The sequence below is a fragment of the Fusarium graminearum genome, chromosome 1, assembly GCF_000240135.3.
Source record: "Fusarium graminearum PH-1 chromosome 1, whole genome shotgun sequence".
In the NCBI taxonomy this organism is placed as follows: Eukaryota; Fungi; Ascomycota; class Sordariomycetes; order Hypocreales; family Nectriaceae; genus Fusarium; species Fusarium graminearum.
In genome coordinates this window covers 657,567-678,929 of record NC_026474.1, presented here as the reverse complement: position 1 = coordinate 678,929, position 21,363 = coordinate 657,567, and the positions used below count along the sequence as shown (strand labels likewise).

The window sequence follows — 21,363 nt, the reverse complement described above, 5'->3', positions numbered from 1 at the left end:
ACCCACCTGCCGTGTCTTATCACCAGAGACTAAATTGCTAACCTGGAGTTGAACCTATTTCGATGAGGAATCTTGCATACGCAACACGCGTGTCAGCAAAGTAGAGTTGCAAGTAGATATGACATAGAGTAGCTTCAGATGGTTATTCAAAAAGATACAAAAGGTTTAATTAGGTCGTGTTGTGTTTCTTCATATACAAACACAATCATTCAACTTACTCACTTTCTGCTATCACAATGGCAGTACTCAAACCATTTAAAGACGACGAATATCTCTGGGAATATTTACCAAGTCTTCCAGGTGCCATTGCATTTACAATCGTGTTTCTTCTCATTACTTCAGCACAAGGATGGCGCATGTTTAGAGGAAAACACTGGTTCTGCATACCCTTTTTTATCGGTGGTATTTGTACGTTTTCAACATCCCACTGTTTTCCTACCATACTCACATACTTTCAGGCGAAGTACTTGGATATGTCTTTCGAGCTCTCGCATGGAACGCAACCGATTCCCTCCCAATATACATCATGCAATCTCTCTTCCTCCTCCTTCCACCCGTATTCTTCGCCGCGACATTGTACATGATATACTCTCGCATCGTCAGAGCTGTAGGCGGAGAAGATTGCTCTCTCATCTCTGTTCGAAAAACAACTCGACTTTTTGTCATCGGAGATTTCATCACGTTTAATATCCAAGGCAATGGCGGTGGCTTACTAGCCAATGAGAAACTCGCCAACGCCGGCAAGATCATCGTTATTGTTGGTCTCATCGCGCAGATTATTCTCTTCCTTGCGTTTGTGGTCTGTTGTGTGGTATTTCACCGACGATTCAGAGTCCATTTGAGACAGTCTCATACTCCCGTTGAGATTCGTTGGGAAGCATATCTCAACATGCTCTACATGACTTCTGCTCTTATTCTTGTTAGAAATGTCTTTAGAGTTGTCGAGTTCGTCATGGATAAGGAAGGGTATTTACAGCAGAATGAGTGGCCGACGTTTTTGTTTGACTCTGTTCTGATGTTTCTGGTCATAGTGGCTTTTTACATCTGGTATCCCGGAAACCTTACATCGCGCTTGAGGGACTCAACTGTTGAGCTTGTTCCAAAGCGACGTGTTAGCGCAAGGGAAGTCAGCGCTTCAGAATAGTCAGAGCAATACTCTTAACACGATACTTGGATGTGGCTTGCATATTGTCACCAATGCTGTTGTATCGTTTGTTAGTTTAGTGCCAATCGCGCGTCCATTTAACAATAAAAGAAAGCTTAAACTCTATTTTGTTCTTTATGCTTATTCACAAAACCATACATTTAGTGTCTCGAATCAGCCCTCCAAGGCTAAATGTGACAACATCCCCTACGCGCCCAAACCCCCTAGCCTAACAAAAGCCACCACCAAAAATGCAATAATTCAGGGGTAAATTAAGCCACAATTGCTTCTTTCAGTGTCAAAAAGTGTCACTGGTGGATGGAGAGTTTTTTTTTGTTCAGCTGGTGGCGCTACCCCTGGGTCTGGACCGCGCGGGACTGTTAGGGAGACGTTGGTTTGTAACAGCGGCTGAAGAACTCGTGATTGATATTTCCAGGGGTTGACGAATGAAAGTTATGTTATAGCGAAGGGTGAAATTTTCAGCTGAAAGCCACTGGAGGGGATTGTTGTGATATAAGAAGCTATTGCATGCATGCACTTGAACTCACTGCCAAGCACTTTACTCTTCTTGATCCATCTCACACGAAATATCACTGTACCATTTAATCCAACATGGCTCGATCAATTATTCTTACTCTTCTCCTCTCATCAACTGTCCTCGCATCAAATCCTGTCTTCGGTGCCTATGCCACAGATTCATGCGACACATGTCTTGATCAAACCTATGAGAGCTGTCCAGGAGACTACAAAACACGATCTTACGCAACATGTATGTGCGCAGGTGATGGCAGCGCCAACTTTGTTTCCTGCCTCTCATCTTGTGATGCAACCCTCAACGAGCCTGCGAATGCAAGTGCTACTTACTATGGGTACTGTCTCATGTTCTTCAAAGAGCTTTGTGATGGTGCGCAGGAGTTCGTGAGCAGTGACACGTATGCCGAGCAGTGCTCCAAGGAAGCTATAAAGGCTGGTGGGATTGGTGAGAAGGGAAATGATTCTGGAGATGATAGCGGTTCTGGAAGTGATGGTGGCTCTGATAAGGAGGCCGACGCCGATTCTGGGAGGTAAGTCATGGAGATGGAGCAAGTGATGAAGCTTTAGACTAATGTGCTAAAAGTACTGCCATCGAGATGCCGACCAAGACAAACGAGTCGGCCAGTGAAAAAACCAACGAAAAGGGCGAATCCAACGAGATAGGTGCTGCAACCACGACAGGTGATTCTAGCAAGACATCCGAGACAGCTCAGACAACATCTGGTGCGAAGGCGACAGCTATTCCAGCTATGGCCCTTTTTGCTGGCCTCGGATTGCAGTTCATCAATGTCTAAGTGGTCATTTTACTCCGCTGGTCGGGCGCTTGGAATGCGAATGGGTTATATAGACCTTGGTGCGATGTATGACCATAAAGATGGGGTGTTGAGTTGCTAGAATGAATTCATTGAATTACATACACTCTCCTGTTGAAGTGACGCAGATGTAGCGGGCTTGCTGGAGGTCTCTTGGAATGTTAGCTGAAAGTCGCTGCGTTGGTGAAACATGTCGATCTAAGATAAGGCCGTTCATGTCGCCTCGTGATCGATCACTCATTACTGGAGAGAAATCTTCAATCTTGTGCATATGGGTAATAAATGTCATATATTAAAGTGCTTTATCGTATACTCCGACGCTGAAAATTGTATCGACTATCTTGTGTGGTTTCCTGGCAATTCGTAAAACACCTGAGGGTTCTCTAACTCAGCAGGACGACCGTCACCATTCAACTCCGATGGCGACGTCACATCACCAACCTTGTATGTATCCTTCTCGTGCATTGGGGGAGGAGAGGTGATAGGAGTGCCTGCTGCCTCGGGGATATAAGTCTCCTCAGTCTGAGCAACGGGGGTGTGCTTGTTGCGTCGCTTCATGAAGAACCAAGCCAAAGCACCAACAGCAATGACACCGGCGGCGACTCCAACACCGAGTCCAGCCTTGGCACCAGTGGTTAAACCTCCAGTCGGGGCGGGGGTGAAGTCGTCCTCTCCTGAATCGTCCTTGTTACCCGATTCAGTGTCGTTCTTGGGGAGCGTCTGTGGCAACACTGTATACTCCTCCCATTCGTTGGAAATATTCTTGTGTGCCTGGATGATCGTTCCGTTGGACCAGTAGTAGATCCACGTCATGCCTCTGTTTTGCTGGTACGCAACTGCTATATCGGAACTGGGGTCGTCGGCCAGAGGCCAGATGCTCTCGGATCGGTTGGGTGTGATTTGCCAATCGTTTTGGATAGCGATGGCTTCGCGGAGGACGTTGTCATCGCCGATATAAAAGAGACTTCGGGTTTTGGATCGATCCGTGGCCATACCGATTGACTTGATGGATGAGTTCCATCCTGGGAGGGAGTAGTCGGCGTCGGTGGAACTCATGCGGATCTTGGCCGGGGCGGTGTTGTTCGTGTAGTTACCAGCCAATTCCTGTGGGAAAGCAGCTATTACGAGTCAGTAACTAATTACTAGAGGATGAGGAACAAAGATATACATACCGAGCTTCCACTTGCCACTCTTTTGCGAGCGACTTGTCTCAATGTTGTCCTTACCCTTGGGGAAAGCCACAGTCATGTTCTTGGCGTTCTTGTCGTCATACCAGACAGTACCGATGGCGATTCCCTCTGCGGTATCCTGCGACACGATGCCTCCATCGATCCAATTGGTGTTGTCGGTGTACGTCAACATCATAATTTGCTTGTCGGCGTTGTGGTAGAAGACACGATATCCGTCATCTTCGCCACCTCCGAGCAGGTCAACAGCAAGACCTGATTCCTTGTGGACTGAGTCGACTTCGGCAGTCAACGAGATGGTGTACTCGCCGACTTTGCTTAGTGTTCCTGATTTCATGTCGCATTCATAGTATCCGTTGACGATAACGCTATCCTCTGACTGCCAGAAGATAGATGCCTATGTTGCAAGTCAGTGACTAATTCTGGTTCGTAGAAACATCCCCGCGTACAATAATCTTTGTGTTATCCCACCAGCCGACTCCTGCCAGCGCAGTACCATTGCGTGGTGTATTTTCGGTATCGAGAACATTCGGCTTATCGAGAGGGAAAATCGGCGTATCCTCGCTGTTGCAGTTGCTGTAAAAGATTTTGCCCGTAGCAGTATCTTGGATTCCGACCTGAGTAGTTCGATCGGTAGCGTAGGCGTAGAGAGCGGAGCTATAGCTGGGCTGAACCCAAGCTGCTAGCAGCAGCAGCCATGGCAGCATAAGCCACTGTTTTTGATGTGGAGACATGGCGATGTCGAACAGTAGAGGATCGAGTCGAGCAGGACACTTCGAAGAAGCCAAGGAATGGAGAAAAGGCAGGATTTAATACAGAATCCTACAACGGGTAATCCTGTCAGAACTTGACCCGCATTGTCTCCTCTTTGACCTGGGCTCAGATATTGCTTCTGACCGTAGGATTGTGAACCCTGTAAAGATGAGACCTGCTAGCCTAGTTAATCAATCGCCGCTTACTTTCCAATTTCACAACAGTGTGTTTTATCCACAAAGCGCTATGGGGCAGTGGAGATATCCTTGCAGCTTTCGCCCATTCAGAACTGTAATATCTTTTTGTCTAACTGTCAATAGCAACATACGCGAGATTCATTCGAACTGAATACCGTCTCGGGGTTGGTAAGTAATCAGTCAACAGCCCTATGCCTTGTCCCTGCCGGCGGCAGCCAATCTGCAGACAAGCTTCCGGGCAATGCAACGGGCCTTGTGGATCTATACCACTTTTGTTGCCGTCTAATGCATGTAAGATTTCAGCTGGGTCGGCTTTTGCTGCTATTCGCCTGTAGTGTGATTGAAGGAGTGCTGTGCAACGCCACGCCACACCGGCTGTTGGTCTGCCTTGCGAGCAGTCGGTAAATATTAACCGGCTGCTAGAAACACATTAACCGGTCAGTTCATGACGGTTGGACTAGACTTGTTGGGCTGTTTATTTTTGAACCCTAAGACTAAGAAGGCGAACTGGCCGTTTCTGTCAATTGTGCTCCATTCCAGCGCGTATTTATCTGCAACAGCATGTCACCAGCTAGGATTAATGGCGTGGTTCTACTACCTTGGTCTCGGCAGAGGAGTCTTTGCTTGGCAGTTGGGGTTCCCTATTTTCTGATATTGAGAAAGATGATCTTATTGATTGATTGGTCGATTCATTGGTAGCTATCGACAACACAAGACTTGTTTAGCGTACTTAGCTGTTGATGGGTCCTAATACACGCCGTACAGATATTCTGTAGTCTGTTGATGATTACTGTGATTGAGAGAACGGACGCCAATGTTTCAAGCTACTGGGCTAACTAAGCCTCAGCCGCATGGCACTTCCTTGCTCGGTAAACCGGTTTTAACTTGAGACCCTAAAATTCGCAAGCAGCCAAGCAATTCTTCTCAGCTAGAATTGTCACTTTGTCGAGATCGTGCCTTGCATGGGTTTTCGCAACCATCGAATCAACTCGTACCTCTTTAGTTCATCCCTGTAACATGTGCCGATGACAGTCGAGACTTGGCTTGGCGATGGGAAGCCAAGACAACACCTTGCAGGATGAGAGACAAAATACCAAAGAGGATTTAACGAGCCTTGAATTCTCTATCTAATCGAGGGAAAGCAGCCTTGCACGTGGTCCCAGCGTGCTGACACTCTGCTAACTTACACTCCAATCACCAGACCTCCTCCTCCTCCCCTCGAGATGAAACAAGACGAAGAAGACGAAGACGAAAGTCGCCTTATGTTCACTTCGAGATGCCAAATGGTTTGATAGCAGTATCAGTCTTTTTCAGGTACATGGTGGCCTGGGTCCATACCGCCTCGTTCCTGGGCCTTGAATGCAATGGCCAATGTCTCGAACGCCACGAACTATGGGAAGAGTCACTTTGAAGGGATGACTAACCAGGTTAAATCGGGGTTTGAAACGGCCAGTCAGTTCTCTTCTGCAGTAGGGCCAAGAATCCTGTTGTTCGGCTTTGGCCTTGGTCCAGGCTTCTACAATAACCACAATCGCCGGAACGATATGCCACCCGCTAAGCCAGGCTTTGCTGAAACTCCATCGTTTTCCCTTTAGCCGAGTTGTCACCTCTGCCGTCATGGAGAGCGTTGAAAGCCTTGGCTTGAAAATTCATTTGTGTTCCGCTTCTGCCCCACGAGTCAACTGAACGAACTAAACAATTAAACTTCGAAAAATAGAGGCATGAATTATAAGAGGCTGGAGAGAAATTAAATCACACATATTATACGGGGTTAAAAACATTTATTTCCTTGGAAATTGTAGTTGCAGTAGTAATTATGAGTTATCAGTGGATTGCCCGTCTCAACTTCTGAATAGAAGCATGGGAATGTATGAGTAAGGCACACTTACAGCAGTACAGGTTACCAAGAAGGCACGCCCCCCGGGAACGTTGAGCCTCTTGGAGGCTCTTTCGACATCCCGTCGGACGCTTTGTGACATAAAGAGCAATATGTATCGAACTCCTCTTTGTCAAATACCGACGTCTGGACTTCAGAGAGAAACCACGCCGGCAGATCGGTATTCAGTACCTGCCAGAGCCGCTCATCAACGGCAGTAGGGAGGGTAGCCTCCGTAGTGTTGAACTGACCGTTGTCCATGGTGGGTTGTTTGATGATGAAGAGGAATCATTGTGGGAACGACAGCAAAGGTTGGTTTTGTGGAGGGCGTCGTCAAACAGCAGGTGCCGCCAAACACGGCGTATTTCTGGATCTTCCGGTCCAGGCACGTGTGCTGACCGAGATTCAATCTCTCTTGGAGCATGCCTGCTACACCTTCGCTGAGCAATGGCTCCTATACGTTCTCTTCTTGGATGTATCACTTCAAAGTGGAAAGGATGACTCTATCTCATGCTGTCAGGATCGGTGGCCGATTAACCAGGCCTGCCACACGACCATCGCGATGGGGATGGAATGAAATAGAAGGATCTCGTCGAAAAGATAGTTGGGCCCCAGTGTGGTCTTGTTGTCTACCGACGAACGACGGCTGCTCGCGCCGGTGCAATGGCGGGAGGTTTAGCTTCCCTTATCTGCTGTGCCTTGTCTGGTATATACTCCAAGGTGTTCTGGATTAATGCTTGACATTTGACATTTGATGAGAATGCCTCGGAATGGCCGTGTGCCCATTGGGCAAGTTTTTTTTCTCCATAAGATGTTGTTTAAACTTCTGATAATCCTTGTCGCGTTGGTCAATAACTTCTGGAACCTTCTCACCTCGAAAGACTGCTTTGCACAGCTTCGCTGTGATGTCTGGATTGATCATTTTCATCTTGGGCGTCGAAAGGCTGCCGCCGCCAGAGTTGTTGGGCGACTGGCCCGACCCCGCCCCCCGATCGTGATGATGGGGAGGAATTGGCATAGAAGGTTGTCGTCCAACGATGGATTGAAGGTCGTTATCGTCGCCTGGCGACGGGCGGCGGCCCGCCAGCACAGTACCTTGGCCCGGACTCGTCGGTGTATCCATCTACTAGGCGCTTCCGTGTTCTGAGTGCGATGTCTCTGCTCAGGGCCTTGAGCTCCGCGAGTGTCGTTGATGGCGGCGGGTTAAGTGCTGGGCTGGAGTTGCGCAGGGTCCGAATAAGACGGAAGCGAGAGTAATGGCATACCCTTTACCAGCCATTTTGATCATATTGGACCCATAGACGTGAGACCAAGATCTGATGTAAGTCCAGGTGGCAGTGATGCCCATTTTTATCATCGCGCCTCGCTATATTGCCAAATCAACTAATACGCGAAACCCAAACAAGCATTAGATCGGACCCATGCTTCATGTCAGCCAGTACCTTTATCATGGCTAACGTGCTTACTGACCCAATTGACGCTTACTGTAAGATTCATCGCCGCGTCTGACTTGAATGGGATGACAATTTTAAATAAATTAGTGGCTAAGAATGTCTTGATTCATATCTTAGTTCTTACTTATTTCCATTTTCGGTTGAGGACATTAGCTTGTTCACTTTCTTATTCGACGTCATCTGCACCTTGTAGCACTTCTTTATCACATTGCCCACGTTGCATTCTACTCGATCTTGGCTGTCTACTCGTGAGAAAACATCCAAGTTACACGGCAGTCTATCTCCTCTGAAACATCGTATTTATTTTTGTTTCTCTCAAATAATATTACAGTGCACACATGGATAGCCTACGAAACTTCGACCCTGATCTCTTCAGTCTTGTACGCTCATACGAAGGCACTCGGTTTGTCGAGAACCTGGCCTTGGAGCGACTTGTCAAGGACGTTGATTACTTTGACATTAGCAAACGTATGCATACCTACCGCTGCTTCAGATAAACTGTCACTAACCTCGAATAATATGTAGACACGAAATTCGATCCATGGAGTAACCCATCGCCAGCTCTCATCTTCGTCCTCGATGGCGAAGTCACCGTCACAATCCCCGATAGTATCTCCACCCTACCTAGTCACTCATCTCTACAATCAGAGTGTCAAGCCGTGTCCAAGTCCCTCAAACGCGGCGCATGTCTCAACTCCACCTCCCAAATTCTCGACATCCTCTCCAAAGAGAGCCACGATGTATCTACAAATCCGAGATTTGGAGAAGCAAGGGTTTTGTACCAAGCGGCGACTCACTTGAAGCTTGGAAAAATAAATCTACGCCAGTCAGGCAACATTCCTGAAGATGTGCGCTCTCCGATGATCCAGGCTTTGCTACAAAAGCTGTTCCTCGTTACGTTTCCCGTTTCTGAGACCCATTTTGGCTTGACAGGCCAAGTGTTAGACTGCGAGCTGAAGATGACTACTATCAACAGCGGATCTACTCACGACAACCCGCTTGGCGACGACAATGGTCCCTCGCTTTTTGGTTACGAGGATGGTAATCCTGAATCTCCCTATAGCCCTCTCGATGATGCCTTTGCGGCTATCTACGATGCAAAACCAGCAAGAAGACGCACACCTTCAAACTTATCGATAGCGTCCACCTCAAGACCACAATCAATGCTAGGATCGGACCTGTACAACGAATCACAGCTTCCTCTCCCGAAAAGCCGCAGCAATCCAAATCTCAAGTTAATGATCACTACCGAGAAACCTCAAGTTACATCAAATGACGATGGCAACCTCGGCGTGTTCAAATCGCAGTCCATCCTCTCCAAGACAGAGCGCAAGCGTCAAAGTATCCCGCATTTCAAGGAACGAACACCTGATACCAGGCGGATAAGAGTACATGCTGCTAAACGAGTCATCAACATGCTTATGCATCCCAAAGGCCTTAACGTACGGAGTGATGATCCTATAGATCAAGCGATCATGGACGACGCCGAAGCCAACATGGAGATCCTGTCTCTTAGTCAAGGGGAGTATGTGGCACATCATGGGGAGCGATATCCAGGTGTTCTTCTCGTGATAGACGGTACTTTGGAGGCGCGAAATGAGGACACGAAAAATACACAATCAGCCAAGGTGACTATAATTTCGACTTTCCAACGAGACAATGCTAACGGGTGTAGGTACCAATGTCCAAGTTAAGCCCCGGTGACATGATCGGTCACAGCAGCTTAATTCAAAACAACAAATCTCAATTCGACTTTAGAGCAGTAACAAAGTCAACAGTTGGCCTGTTGCCGAGAACCTTCCTTCGGCGGCTTACGGACCTGTGCCCTCAGATGTTGGTGGTGCTGGCTGCCAAGATGCATGATCTTCTACCCCCTTTGATTTCACTGATAGACTTTACGCTGGACTGGTCAACGATCAAAGCTGGAGGAGAGATCTACAAAAAGGGAGACGTTATGTAAGTAGTTATTCTTACTCACAACAATTCAAGTCACTCTTGCTGACACTTGGTAGTGATTGCATCTCTCTTGTCGTCAAAGGACGTATCCGCATTAGTGAAGAGAGCACAGCCGCCGGAGATATGCACATCAAGGAGTATGGTCCAGGAAATGCCTTCGGCGTGCTCGAGTTCCACACAAACCACCCAAGGCCATCTGCAGCTCACGCGATCCGAAAGTCCGAAATAGCACAATTACAAAAGTCAGCTTACCAGAAACTCATCAACTACGCACCCGATCTAGGAACAAAGCTCTGGGGCAGTATCGCTCAACCACCCCGGACTGACCAGGCCCAACCGAATACAATGCCATCAGACCCTAATCGTCTTCGGAGTATTGCTGTGTTCCCACTCTCTGTCGAAGTCCCCGCTGCAAAGTGCGCAACACTTCTATCTTCTGCGTTAGTGACGCTCGGTATTTACGACAAGGAAAGTGTATCGTTTGTGGAGTCTCATAGTGTCATCAGTGCTATAGGTGATTCTGTGTTCACTGATGCTGGGAATAAGTATTTGGAGGATTACGTCGCTCATGTCGAGCAAAATTCTAATTTATCTATACTTGTTGGAGAGAATTCGGTGGACTCGACGTGGAACGATATTTGTATTTCAACGGTGAGATGCTCCGCACTTGATGGGCTTTGAGCAAAAATACTGACTGGGTGCAATAGGCTGATCTGATTATCCTCATGGCTATGGATGATGCGGATCCAAGAATAACCAGAGTCGAGTTGAAGCTGGAGAGACATGGAACACTTGCCCAGAAGGTTCTTGTCCTCGTTGATGATGGGGAAGACGAGTTTTGCCCTCAGGCTATCACGAGACCATACATACAAGTAAGTTATTGGGCTGCCGGGATTCGTACAAAGCAGACTAATCGAGTATAGGATCGGCCATGGCTTGCGGCCCACACCTCCCATATCGAGAGAGTCCGCCTTACCAATACTGACTCTTGTCGTGATTTTGAGCGCCTGGCACGTCGCATAACTGGACGGTCAATCGCTGTCGTATTCGGCGGAGGTGGCGCTCGCGGATTCGCCCACTTGGGTACCCTGCAAGCTCTCGAGGAGGAAGGTATACCGTTTGACATAGTGGGTGGTACTTCTATGGGTGCCTTTATTGGTGCTCTATACTCAAGCCACATGTCTATTGATCGCACGGTAGAGGCTGCCAGGGCTTTTAGCAAGGTGTCGCGCTGGTACAGATATCTTATGGATTTCACGATGCCTGTCTTGGCTTGGACATCTGGCACCATGTTTACGAGCCACGTATCTTCGGCCATGGACCAAGACCTAGATTCCAGTGATCTAAGATTGGCGTTTTATTGCAATGCGACGAACATGAGTCAAGGTGGTCGAGGTCAGACTATGTATCCCCAAGCCCGGTCTCTTTGGCAGATGGTTCGGGCTTCTATGAGCATCCCACCCATCTTTCCGCCGTTTGCCGTGGAGGGGGAGGGCGATATCCTTGTTGATGGGTGCTTCTCGGCCAACGTTCCTGTCTTCCCAGCTTTGTCACTTGGTGCTGAGATTGTTCTGGCATTCGATGTCTCCAACACAGCTGGTGCGCCGCCACCACAAACACTTGGCCAATCAGTATCAGGATGGTGGAATTTTGCTCAAATGATGTTCCCTTGCACGAGTTCACGAAAGCCACACAGAGATTCACCGCATGGGGCTGTGGGGTCTGATGGAGACGTCTGGGGCTCGCTGCAACTGCTCGAACTTATAACGTTTTCAACCAACACCAACGAGATCAAGGCCATTCAGGACACTCCGGAGTGTTTGTATATGCTGCATGATTTGGGTAAAACTGGGACATTTGATATGGAAAAGTTTGATGATATACGGGAGATGGGGTATGAGGGTGCGAAGAAGTGGTTGCGAGATTTGAAGAGATCTGGCAAACTGGATCATCTCGCACTTCCCAGGGGTATCAAGACTGAGAGAGTTTAGCATTGATCGTTATAGTATTTAATCGAGAGTTCAATATGAGATAAAGTGTCGACATAACCTGGAGCTTTGTCCACAGCTTATCTCGGCATTAAAGTTTCCCCACACGGCAGAGTCAAATGAGGCTAATTATAGAACTGTCAAAGCGAGAAATCAGAGGATACTATTGGTTCAGAAAGTTGATTTCTCCCTTTTCCCAACCATTATGGGGCGACGAACGGCCAATTGCTGTGCCTCCTGATTATTTTTCATTCCAAGGGCCCGAGCGGAAAATCAACAGCCTCACTTTTTTTTATCCATCAGCATTTCCCTCCCTTGGGGAGTCAACAAATGTCCCCTGAGATAATATCGTATGCTGTTCCCCTCCAATGCCTCATAACCAGCTCTCGATGCTTATTAGAGCTGACCTAAAAGGGTTGGAACACTCGAATCATCTCACAATCGCCTGCTGCGGGGAAGACAAGGTCAATCTGATTCTGATTCATTGGTAGGTAAGAAGAGAGCAGAGCTCGAGCCAAGAAGCCATGCCATGCCATGCCCGAACGGATACACACGTGGTCTAGGTTTCATATGCTGCACCCATCATATGCATGACAAACCATGACTAACCTCTTATATAAGATCCAATTGACAAACCACGATATAATATACGCAAATGCGCAAAAAGGCCATGCGCTTAAAGCATCAAGTTCTCGTCACAGCACCCATCCCAGGCCACGTGCCCCCAGAAGCCGTCCTCGCTCACATCCAAACCTTTACGCCCCTCCTAAAGCACAATGCAGTATTCACAAGCTTCTCTGAGATCCCCCCCGACACGGCACGCGTCCAAAGCGAGCCCTTCTTCGGCCCACCAAACAGCAGCGTCAGAAGCTTCCTTTGCTTTCAGCGACTAGAGCTCGTCGCGGGTTTAACGCAGGATGAGTACTGGCCTATTACCTTTCTCAAAATTCACAATGGCGTTCGCGCGCGCGTCGACGCGAGAGCTAGCGTCACGGTCTGGATAGAGTGTCTTGTGAGACAAGCGCCAGACCCAGGGACGCCGAGTAGTAATGGGACGCTTGTGGAGGAGTGGGAGCTTTTTGAGGAGGTGGTTGTTGAGGCGCATGGGTTGCTTATGCCGTTTGTTTCGAGATATACTGATTTGGCGCATGTAGGGATTTGTCAGAGGATTATGGATGATATAATTGAGAATGGCTTATTCAATGGGAAAGCGGCTTAGGAGGGGCTATTACTAATACGTTGTTCTTACTTGTATTTATTAATTAGATCTGTCGGTCAATGAGACTGATGTTTATGTTCACATGAGGAGTCTGGCTTATCAAGTGCGGCTTGGAAGCTTGTACCTCTGTAACAATGAATGAAATTCATAAACTTTAGTTTCTTTAATTTGAGTTATGTATATCTTGGAAGTTACTGCTTGTCGATGTTACTTCATATACGTGATGACGCCAACAGGAACAATTGCATCATCTCGATACACAACCGCCTCGTGATGATTTGTCATTCCCCCGTCTTTCATCAAAACGGCTTCGACCTATACCAGATAGTCAGTAAATTACATGTCTCATAAGTTTCAGAGTCACCTTGGTTCTTACACTGTCGTATCCTCTGCAAGGCCTAGTTCGGAACGGGTTCCCAATACGAAGGCGCTGAACACGTCCAGGGACATATTTACACAGCAACATCGCTTTGAGACCACACCCAGTGGCGCGAGTTTGAGAAAACATGTCTGCTTCTGTCTCTTGTTAGTACCTTTACTGATCGACAAGTTGGAACTTACTGTATGAAGATTGCGTCGTATAAATCCCCTTTCCAAACAATCCACGAGCTTAAAAGTCAGCAATACTTCAAAAAACAAAGAAAATTTTTACCTGACCGGCTGACTTTGAACGAATGGTTGATTATCCCATAAATACCACACGCATCGTTCTGACAGACTAACAGCCGTCTATTCCTTTCTCCCAATTCGCACCCAACATGACATAAGCGCGTTGTTCCATGGAAACCGAAGCTCCAAGAGCCGTGTCGTCTAAGTCTATACGAGTTCCATCTTTGACCACGATGACTGGCACGGAACTCTGCTTCGTCGACGTGGAATATGTTTTCTATACGTGGTGGAGGGCCGTCGGAGCGTGACCATTTGCGGTTGAAGCGGTCTTTGACTATTATTCTGTTAGTAGGACGTGAAGCTTATGTGTGGCAAAGAACCTTGTCTGTATTGTTCATCTGATCGACTCAGAAGGTAAAATGGCTTGGGAGTGTTAGAATAAGTTTGGGCTTGTTGGGTTGATAGAGTTGTTTACCGCTACACCAGACATGTCTATAACTATCAATATCACAGATTGGAGCTGTGTATTGAGGATGTGTTTGAACTGTCGTTCAAGTGCGGGATACTAATTGTTGAAGGAGACGTGGCTTTCTTTCGTGGAGATTGATCATCCGAAGTTTTCGACGGAGGTTATCTTTAGGTGAGGGTATTTTGTTTACTCAAGGCAGCGGCGATGGAGGTAACTACTTATAGAAATTAAGTGGCTATGAAACAGAGACTGAAAATGCTGTCTTTTGTTACAAAGTATCTGAATAGATGATATGTACTGACAGGTAAGCAGTCAGTGTAACATTGGCAAAGAAACAACATGATTGTATCACTATCAAGAATCACCACGCCACCAACATACCAGCACCTACCAACAGCCCAAGAGTCGCTCCAAGTACACTGACAACACCACCAACTCTAGAAGCAGCACTCTTATCATCTTTCTCTTTGTCATCATCACCTTTCTCACCCTTGTCCGCACTCCCCGCTGCAGTCTCCTGGTGAATCAGAGTCACAGCAGGTACCCAAGTCGCATATGCAAGATCGTCCAACTGCGTTTCTCCCCACTCGCCCGCAAGCACTCTTGTAGTCGTCGTAGCATCAGTGGCTGTTATAGGCACCATCGACCGCAAACCATTGCGCTCAGTTACACCGTCCAAACTCGTAACGGTGAATACATAGTCGCCGTCACGAACCCAGATCTGGCAGACTTCTGGGTCCGGTTGGTTGCTCATGGTAGGCGTTAGTGGACCGAGAGTGGATCTACAGAATCCGTTGATGTCGCCTACATAGCCGCTGTGTGTACCAGTTAGTATTTGTTGTTGCGTGGCTAGCATTAAACGTACCTTGGACAACAAAACGCAAGAGTCTCGGACTTGTCAAGAACATTCCTCCAAAAATCTGTCGGATGGAGTGGCATTGCAATACCGTTGGCATAAAGCTGAGAAGTTATGTCTGTCGCTGAAACAGTCAAAGCACCCGAAACGTCAATCTCGCCACTCTTACTGCCATGTTTCAACGTCGCAGCGGTCTCCCAACCATCAGGGCAGGCAAGTCCTGGGGAGAAATAGTGATAGACTCCTTGTCCAAAAACAAGTGTCGACGTCTGCTTCCCCCACGAGTCATAATCGCTTCCACTGGGATAACAATCGCCAAAGGGTTTGGGTCTGCAGGACGAAGACATGAGATAATTTAGGTAAGGAGATGTCGCATTGACAAAGAGTATGTGGTCGGTGTTTGTAGTTGCTGTGCATGATGGAGGCGCTGTGAATGTTTTCGTTAGAGGCCCCAAATTGCTGGCGCTGATGCCGAAGAATTCTGTCGCTGAAGGCATTTTGAAGAATATTAGGTGTTGTTAACAGCGTAGCAAGACTCTAGTGAATCCTTCGGTGAGGTGCAGACCTTGCTCTTATACGAAAACAGCGGCTAAAGTGATTGATACAGCCTTGTAAATCGGCTAGAGTGGACAAGAGGCACAGCACACACAGGCAACAGATATGGTGTGATTGGCGCCCTTGGCCGATTTCTTTGGGTATGTCGAGAGGATGACAGAAAAGCTAAGACTTCAGCCTAAGACAATAGGGAATAAGTAGTCTGATAGCGGATAAAAGATGACTAGACTATTTTGACACCTAGGTAAGTGATCAAAGGTTTTCTGTAACCCGAGGACAACTAAACAACAGGGGTTCCCTAGTCCTGGACAAAAGATCCTCGATGTAACAGTAAGCCAGACTACAGGGGTTATTTACTTTCCATTTCACGATTGAATGGATACATTAACATAACAAAGATTAAGAGGTCTAGTTAAAGTTGAGTCAAATGTACAATCTGAAAGAATACTAGATCAACCTGCGAGAATAGTTACAGCATAATACTGTCCACTTTTTTCTGGAGTTTGCTGAAGTATGGAGCACCTACGACGATATTTGGGACCTCTGAGTTTCACAAGGCTCGGAGATTTCTTCATAGGGACAAGTCTAGCCGGGCCTCAAAGTCTAGAACGGTTACGTGGTACGGCCAAACTAGCATGTTTAAGTCTTTCAATCATGATCAAGTTCTCATATTATTCGATGAGTCTATCTGTCATCACTCGTACAACAATTACATAAGCGTTCAATCAGATCAGTACCTTTCCGAACACTGTAGTAAAGAAAACATAGATGTCAGAATGATAAAACATTAAGCTTTTACTGTGAAAATAAATAAAAACCCAAGTTTGATCAAAATCGCATTAGCTGACCGACTTATCCCAGCTCTTATGCTTCAAGATTCCAGTAGTTCATAATCGAGAGGTGGTCGTACATATGCCCAATCTCAGTCTCGTGCAGTAAAGAACAACTGCACTGGACCTTTTGTCTCTCTTGTCCATATGACTCTGGAACCATCAATGAAAGGGCTCATGTCGTAATACTTAGAAAACTTGGATCCATCGGGAATCCATAATATCTTTTCCCCGTTCAGCGTGATCCATTGGTCACGTCCGTCATAGTCGAGACTATAACCGTGGAGCAGATCCTTTCTTCGTCCTTCAACTATTGCGTCTTCCATGCTGAAGAATCCATGTTCGGTATGGAGAAGTTGTTCATTGTTGCTGTCAAATTGCGCAGGAGTTGATCTAAACTGTTTGTATGCGAACTGGCATACAATGTCCCCTGAGCTCAGATCGAATATGTATGCCACTGCGTTTCCGAAATTATATGCACTGGCTGCAAGCAGTAGGCTATCAGCTGAAAAGCTGAGGGCATTGATGCCATCGAAAACTCTATCGCCGGGGGGTTTTATCGTCATACAGTTCCGACTGGTCGTATCCCACAGCTTGATTGTTGTAGTGTTGAATTCGTAACTGTATGATAGAGCAGCAAGCCACCGTCCTGTCTTCGAAAATACAATCATACTGCTACGACTATCGCCTAGGTCTGGACTGTTCAAACAACTGCCATCAGATGTGTTCCAGATCTTGATTAATCCCAAAACACTTGATGCAAGTTGAAAAGTATCGCCGAATGCTAACGAGTTTGGAAAAAGATATCTGCTGAATCGGGACCAGATAGCTAAGCGCTGAATCTTACGCTCCTCGATACTTTCGGAGCTCTCAGAGTCGAAAACAGCTTCCTCTATGTTATGATCCAACTCCCTGAGTACTTTGCCAGTCTGAGTATCCCAAATTGTTATTTTGAGTCCAGTAACAGAGACGGATGCCAGCTGTTGGCCGTCCCGTGAGATTGCAAAGACTTCCGGATGCACTTCACGTAATCCAATGGATGTGTGTTTTCCATAGACTCTTATTTCACCTATGTCGGGAAAATATTCCGTGAATCGATCAGTATCAGACCAATGAAGGTTTAGCAAATCTCTAGAGCTGGGTCTCGATCTGCTTTCATGAGACTTTGATAGATCCCAAATCTTGATCATGTAACCCTCACATCCCGATAGGAGGTGCAGGTTGTCACTTGAGGAAGATGTCGATGTAATCTGTGAGACATCATTAATAGCCCATGCTAAAGCGCCCGTCTCGACTTTCCAAATGAAGATATCGTTAGGTGTGCCTGCCGCCAGTAACGATGTGTCGGACGAGAACGCCATACAGGTGATGTACCTTATTGGATAGTTCGATTTCCCTTGGACTCTTAGTTTCGGATTGCTCTGGCCAGCATGCCATTCCCAAACCTCGATGAAGCCATCTCTGCCTGCTGAGGCAAGAAACAATCCATCTGTTGACCAAGTAGCCGAAGACGGGCCATAATTTGAAGTCAACATCGTTAGGTTGCCGTTCAAAGTGTTCCGGACCATGCAGCCTTGGCCATTAATCGCAGCAAGGTATTCACCACCTGGACTCAAAGCTAATGAGACGGCTTCTTCGGGATATGAGAATATGCGAAAAGATATGCTTGTGTTTCTATCCCATATCAGAACTATGGTCCTGGTTAGTAAATAGGCAAAGGTGCAGCCGTCTGAAGACATTGCCATGGTCCATGTTTCGACCTTATGCGCCCGTTGCCTGGAGATAAGATTTCCTGTTGACAGATCCCAAATCGCCACGTTCCCGTCCTTAGAAGCTGACACAAACGATTTGCCGTCATTCGAAAATGTGGTATGATATGTTGGGGTATCTCGACCCTCGTCGCCTTGATGAGTGCATGTGTGAATACAAGTTCCACTCTCTGCATCCCAGAGCTTGACTGTGCCGTCTTTAGATCCAGAAACCAACCACTTATCGTCAGGGGAATAAGCTACGGTGGTCAGATTACCCTGATGCTCTTTTAGAGTCTGCAAACATGGATCCCAGGTTGAATCCAGACCAGATGCTGCTGTGACCCATTTCGGCGCATGTGACTGGAAACAATTCTTTATTCTTTACAATGCTATCTTTTGGGCTAAAGACGAGACATCCAGCATAAATCTGAAGTGGATATTCTTGTACGCAGTATTTGTGATATAGCAGGAATCGATTTGCATCTTGTACGAAGTCTTTGGTCAATTGCTCTACCGAGCTTGACTTTCCACCCTCATGCACACACTAGTTTGAACATGGCACATTGGTGTTAATGACTTACAAGTAACATTTGTAGATTTTGGGTCGATTTAATAGCCTGTGGGACATTTTGGAGTAGACTAAGAGCCTCGATCCAAAATAGGAACTTGATGTTCAGAAAGGCATAGACTAATGATACGTCTTCCACAGGTTCTGATCCTAAATGTTCTTTTCTTCCGTCTGGCAATAGATACACTCGCAGGTGGTCAACCCAATGAATGCAGGAATAACAAATGGGTAACAGTGGATCAGGGTCGGGCGTCTTGACATCTTTCTTTGTCAGTCCAGGCTCTTCCAAGTTGTAGATATCGCGTTTAAGTGAGGGGGATGCGCGAAGCGTATGCAATGCGTTCTGAAATACTGCACGATGCCAGTCTGGGATTCTCGGAAACCTAGACAACTCGTCCTTAAGAAGGAAATCCACGGCAGACTGGTGTATAAAGTAGACGACGCTCTTTTGCAGATGGAGGAACGAGCCGCATGATATGATAATTCGCTCCAAATCCATAACATTGAGTTCAGAGGCGACGTTCGCGTCCAGGATGCAAAGCAGTTCATCTATAGACACAGGGCGTGTTACAACCGAGTTGGCCGCTAGTATCTCTATGCAAATCTCGAAATCTCGTGACTCCCTGCGAATGGTTTCCAACATTTGATCGTATAGGTTATCGAGACCTGGAGGCGACTTCTTGAGGATGGCTTTCACATGGCCTATGCGCTCGACCGTGCCCTTTGATAACTCCTGGAATACCAATGCTACCCAAAGGAAAGTATTGTTTGCGTTGTCGGTGAGATGTTTGGTAATTTCGTCGCAGATGTCCGGGTTGTGTTGAAAGGGTTCTGGCTTGGCCAGAGTTGCAACCCTGTTGTCGATGAACCTCTTAACTGCATCAGAGATAAGATCATCATTAAGTTCGAGTGCAAGCATTGTTGAGTTGCTTCCATCACCTTGCAAAGCCTTCTGTATCGTTCAGAGAGGTCGGCTTGAAACAATGAGCTTCGCTCGTGAGCCAGATGACACATCGCATATAAACTTGAGAAGTTCGTCACGATGAGTCACACATTCATCAAGTGCATCCACGATTATGGTGACTTCTTCGAGACTCTTGTCATTCAATACTGATAGAAAAATCTTCCGAAGGGCTTGCCAAGCGTTGTGGTCGTTGAAAAGTTTCACTCCGCTATCGTCGTAGTCCTTCCGAACGTGTGAGATGAGCCACGGATATTGTTTGATCAAATGGAAAAGTAGACCGCGCAAAACACACTTCCCGTCCCTCAACTTCTCATCTGTGGCTTGACAAAAGAAGTAGCATAGCCGATGGAAAGGATCTTTTTCCAACTCCTCGATAATGCCGCACAGGAGCATTGTTTTGCCTTTACCAGCGTCTCCTCTGATCCATAGTCGACGGTGGTGCACATTCGTCTTCCAGTCCTGGAACTGGGGATGATCGATGACCCAGCCGTATGACTCTCGAAGAAGGTTTCCCTTTGTATCGAGAATTCTCTCTTTGTCAAGCGAAGGGTCTGTCCGCTTCAGATGCTGCCGGCATTCTTTGTTGTCCTTTTCGATTTCTCTCTCTTGTTGGTCTCGGATCAAGCGACGCACCCCCATTGACATCTCTGTGAGTGCCTTGAGAGAGCTCTGCGCGTCAGACGACTGTCTTCATAGATGATCAACCAATATTTGGTTCTGAAACCTCTTCACGTCGTCCCATACGAGCGCCTCGGCAGTCTTGATGGCGTCCAGCTGACTGCTCCAGTCATCCACCTTGAAGACGTTCCTGACAAATCTCTTGAGTTCGTTTTTGTGGAAACAGTAGATACTCTTGATCTGGTAGGAAAGCAGTGTCTGGTAAAGCTGAACGGTGTCCTTCTCGAGTTTGCGATGCAGATCTGACTGCAGACCATTGTCATCCACAAGATAGTCTGACAGGCTCATATACTCTTGTGTCTTGGATATCACATCTAACAGACCTGTACGATTGATCCCGGGTTCCTTGAAAGGTTTGGAGAATATCTGGACTCGTTAGCTATGTCCGGGAACTGTGGGTAGCTGAAGCGTTGGCCTCCTTTAGTCACCTACTTCAAATGTCAAAGACACAGCAAGCCAAGGTACTTGAGCTTGAGGCACAGATGGCATGATTCGATCTACGATTCCCTTGATAGGGGCCGCGTATTCGAAGACTCCGTGAATTTTTCCTTGTATCTCTGTACTTCTTTCTGTTGTCTGCAGGCCTTCTTCGGCGGTCTTCCTCATCTGGTCCCATTTCTCCTGCGGCGAAAGTGTATTGGTTTGTTGATTGTCTTCCATGTACGGGGCCTTTGAAGATATCAGTCCTTCATAGGCTGCAACAAGGTCGGATTCTTTGTCTTTAAATTCATTGTATGCTTGGTTCCAAAGTCGTTCCTGGAGTTCAGCAACGATATTTGGCGTAGATTCGACCGGAGCGACGGTGGCAACGGAAGCGTCTGAGTCAATTGGGACAACAGAAGCGGCGGGGGCGATGGGGGAGGAATTCGTTTGGAGTTGTGGTCGAGAATGAGTTAAAGGTTCTTCCGGGTCCTTCTGGCGTTTCTTCCAAAACTTGAAGGAACCAAGACACATTTTGATCCG

General features: G+C 47.1%; 10 protein-coding genes across 10 annotated transcripts; 4 read left to right on the top strand and 6 right to left on the bottom strand.

Moving 5' to 3' along the window:
* Nucleotides 1-236: 236 nt before the first annotated feature.
* On the top strand, nucleotides 237-1,144 carry FGSG_00211 (uncharacterized protein; the record flags this gene model as incomplete). The annotated part of the gene is made up of 2 exons (XM_011317533.1): nucleotides 237-408; nucleotides 459-1,144. The coding sequence occupies 2 exons, from the start codon at nucleotides 237-239 to the stop codon at nucleotides 1,142-1,144; spliced, it is 858 nt and encodes a 285-aa protein (XP_011315835.1).
* Nucleotides 1,145-2,023: 879 nt separating this feature from the next.
* On the top strand, nucleotides 2,024-2,472 carry FGSG_00210 (uncharacterized protein; the record flags this gene model as incomplete). The annotated part of the gene is made up of 2 exons (XM_011317532.1): nucleotides 2,024-2,208; nucleotides 2,262-2,472. The coding sequence occupies 2 exons, from the start codon at nucleotides 2,024-2,026 to the stop codon at nucleotides 2,470-2,472; spliced, it is 396 nt and encodes a 131-aa protein (XP_011315834.1).
* Nucleotides 2,473-2,826: 354 nt separating this feature from the next.
* Nucleotides 2,827-4,411, bottom strand: FGSG_00209 (uncharacterized protein; the record flags this gene model as incomplete). The annotated part of the gene is made up of 3 exons (XM_011317531.1): nucleotides 2,827-3,608; nucleotides 3,663-4,074; nucleotides 4,127-4,411. The coding sequence occupies 3 exons, from the start codon at nucleotides 4,409-4,411 to the stop codon at nucleotides 2,827-2,829; spliced, it is 1,479 nt and encodes a 492-aa protein (XP_011315833.1).
* Nucleotides 4,412-5,316: 905 nt separating this feature from the next.
* Nucleotides 5,317-6,764, bottom strand: FGSG_11712 (uncharacterized protein; the record flags this gene model as incomplete). The annotated part of the gene is made up of 5 exons (XM_011317530.1): nucleotides 5,317-5,374; nucleotides 5,623-5,697; nucleotides 5,815-5,896; nucleotides 6,517-6,595; nucleotides 6,696-6,764. The coding sequence occupies 5 exons, from the start codon at nucleotides 6,762-6,764 to the stop codon at nucleotides 5,317-5,319; spliced, it is 363 nt and encodes a 120-aa protein (XP_011315832.1).
* A 469-nt stretch (nucleotides 6,765-7,233) lies between these two features.
* On the bottom strand, nucleotides 7,234-7,626 carry FGSG_11711 (uncharacterized protein; the record flags this gene model as incomplete). Its single annotated transcript, XM_011317529.1, has 1 exon — nucleotides 7,234-7,626. One exon carries the CDS (start codon nucleotides 7,624-7,626, stop codon nucleotides 7,234-7,236), a length of 393 nt encoding a protein of 130 aa, XP_011315831.1.
* A 1,806-nt stretch (nucleotides 7,627-9,432) lies between these two features.
* FGSG_00208 (uncharacterized protein) lies at nucleotides 9,433-11,904 on the top strand (the record flags this gene model as incomplete). Its single annotated transcript, XM_011317528.1, has 5 exons — nucleotides 9,433-9,585; nucleotides 9,633-9,913; nucleotides 9,970-10,564; nucleotides 10,621-10,785; nucleotides 10,918-11,904. 5 exons carry the CDS (start codon nucleotides 9,433-9,435, stop codon nucleotides 11,902-11,904), a joined length of 2,181 nt encoding a protein of 726 aa, XP_011315830.1.
* Nucleotides 11,905-12,556: 652 nt separating this feature from the next.
* Nucleotides 12,557-13,080, top strand: FGSG_00207 (uncharacterized protein; the record flags this gene model as incomplete). Its single annotated transcript, XM_011317527.1, has 2 exons — nucleotides 12,557-13,020; nucleotides 13,056-13,080. 2 exons carry the CDS (start codon nucleotides 12,557-12,559, stop codon nucleotides 13,078-13,080), a joined length of 489 nt encoding a protein of 162 aa, XP_011315829.1.
* Nucleotides 13,081-13,327: 247 nt separating this feature from the next.
* FGSG_11710 (uncharacterized protein) lies at nucleotides 13,328-14,219 on the bottom strand (the record flags this gene model as incomplete). The annotated part of the gene is made up of 6 exons (XM_011317526.1): nucleotides 13,328-13,435; nucleotides 13,497-13,636; nucleotides 13,682-13,729; nucleotides 13,773-14,063; nucleotides 14,110-14,152; nucleotides 14,205-14,219. 6 exons carry the CDS (start codon nucleotides 14,217-14,219, stop codon nucleotides 13,328-13,330), a joined length of 645 nt encoding a protein of 214 aa, XP_011315828.1.
* Nucleotides 14,220-14,559: 340 nt separating this feature from the next.
* Nucleotides 14,560-14,952, bottom strand: FGSG_00206 (uncharacterized protein; the record flags this gene model as incomplete). Its single annotated transcript, XM_011317525.1, has 1 exon — nucleotides 14,560-14,952. The coding sequence occupies one exon, from the start codon at nucleotides 14,950-14,952 to the stop codon at nucleotides 14,560-14,562; it is 393 nt and encodes a 130-aa protein (XP_011315827.1).
* A 1,579-nt stretch (nucleotides 14,953-16,531) lies between these two features.
* FGSG_00205 (uncharacterized protein) lies at nucleotides 16,532-21,354 on the bottom strand (the record flags this gene model as incomplete). The annotated part of the gene is made up of 5 exons (XM_011317524.1): nucleotides 16,532-18,550; nucleotides 18,772-19,634; nucleotides 19,812-20,406; nucleotides 20,467-20,766; nucleotides 20,833-21,354. 5 exons carry the CDS (start codon nucleotides 21,352-21,354, stop codon nucleotides 16,532-16,534), a joined length of 4,299 nt encoding a protein of 1,432 aa, XP_011315826.1.
* Between the last annotated feature and the right edge of the window lie 9 nt (nucleotides 21,355-21,363).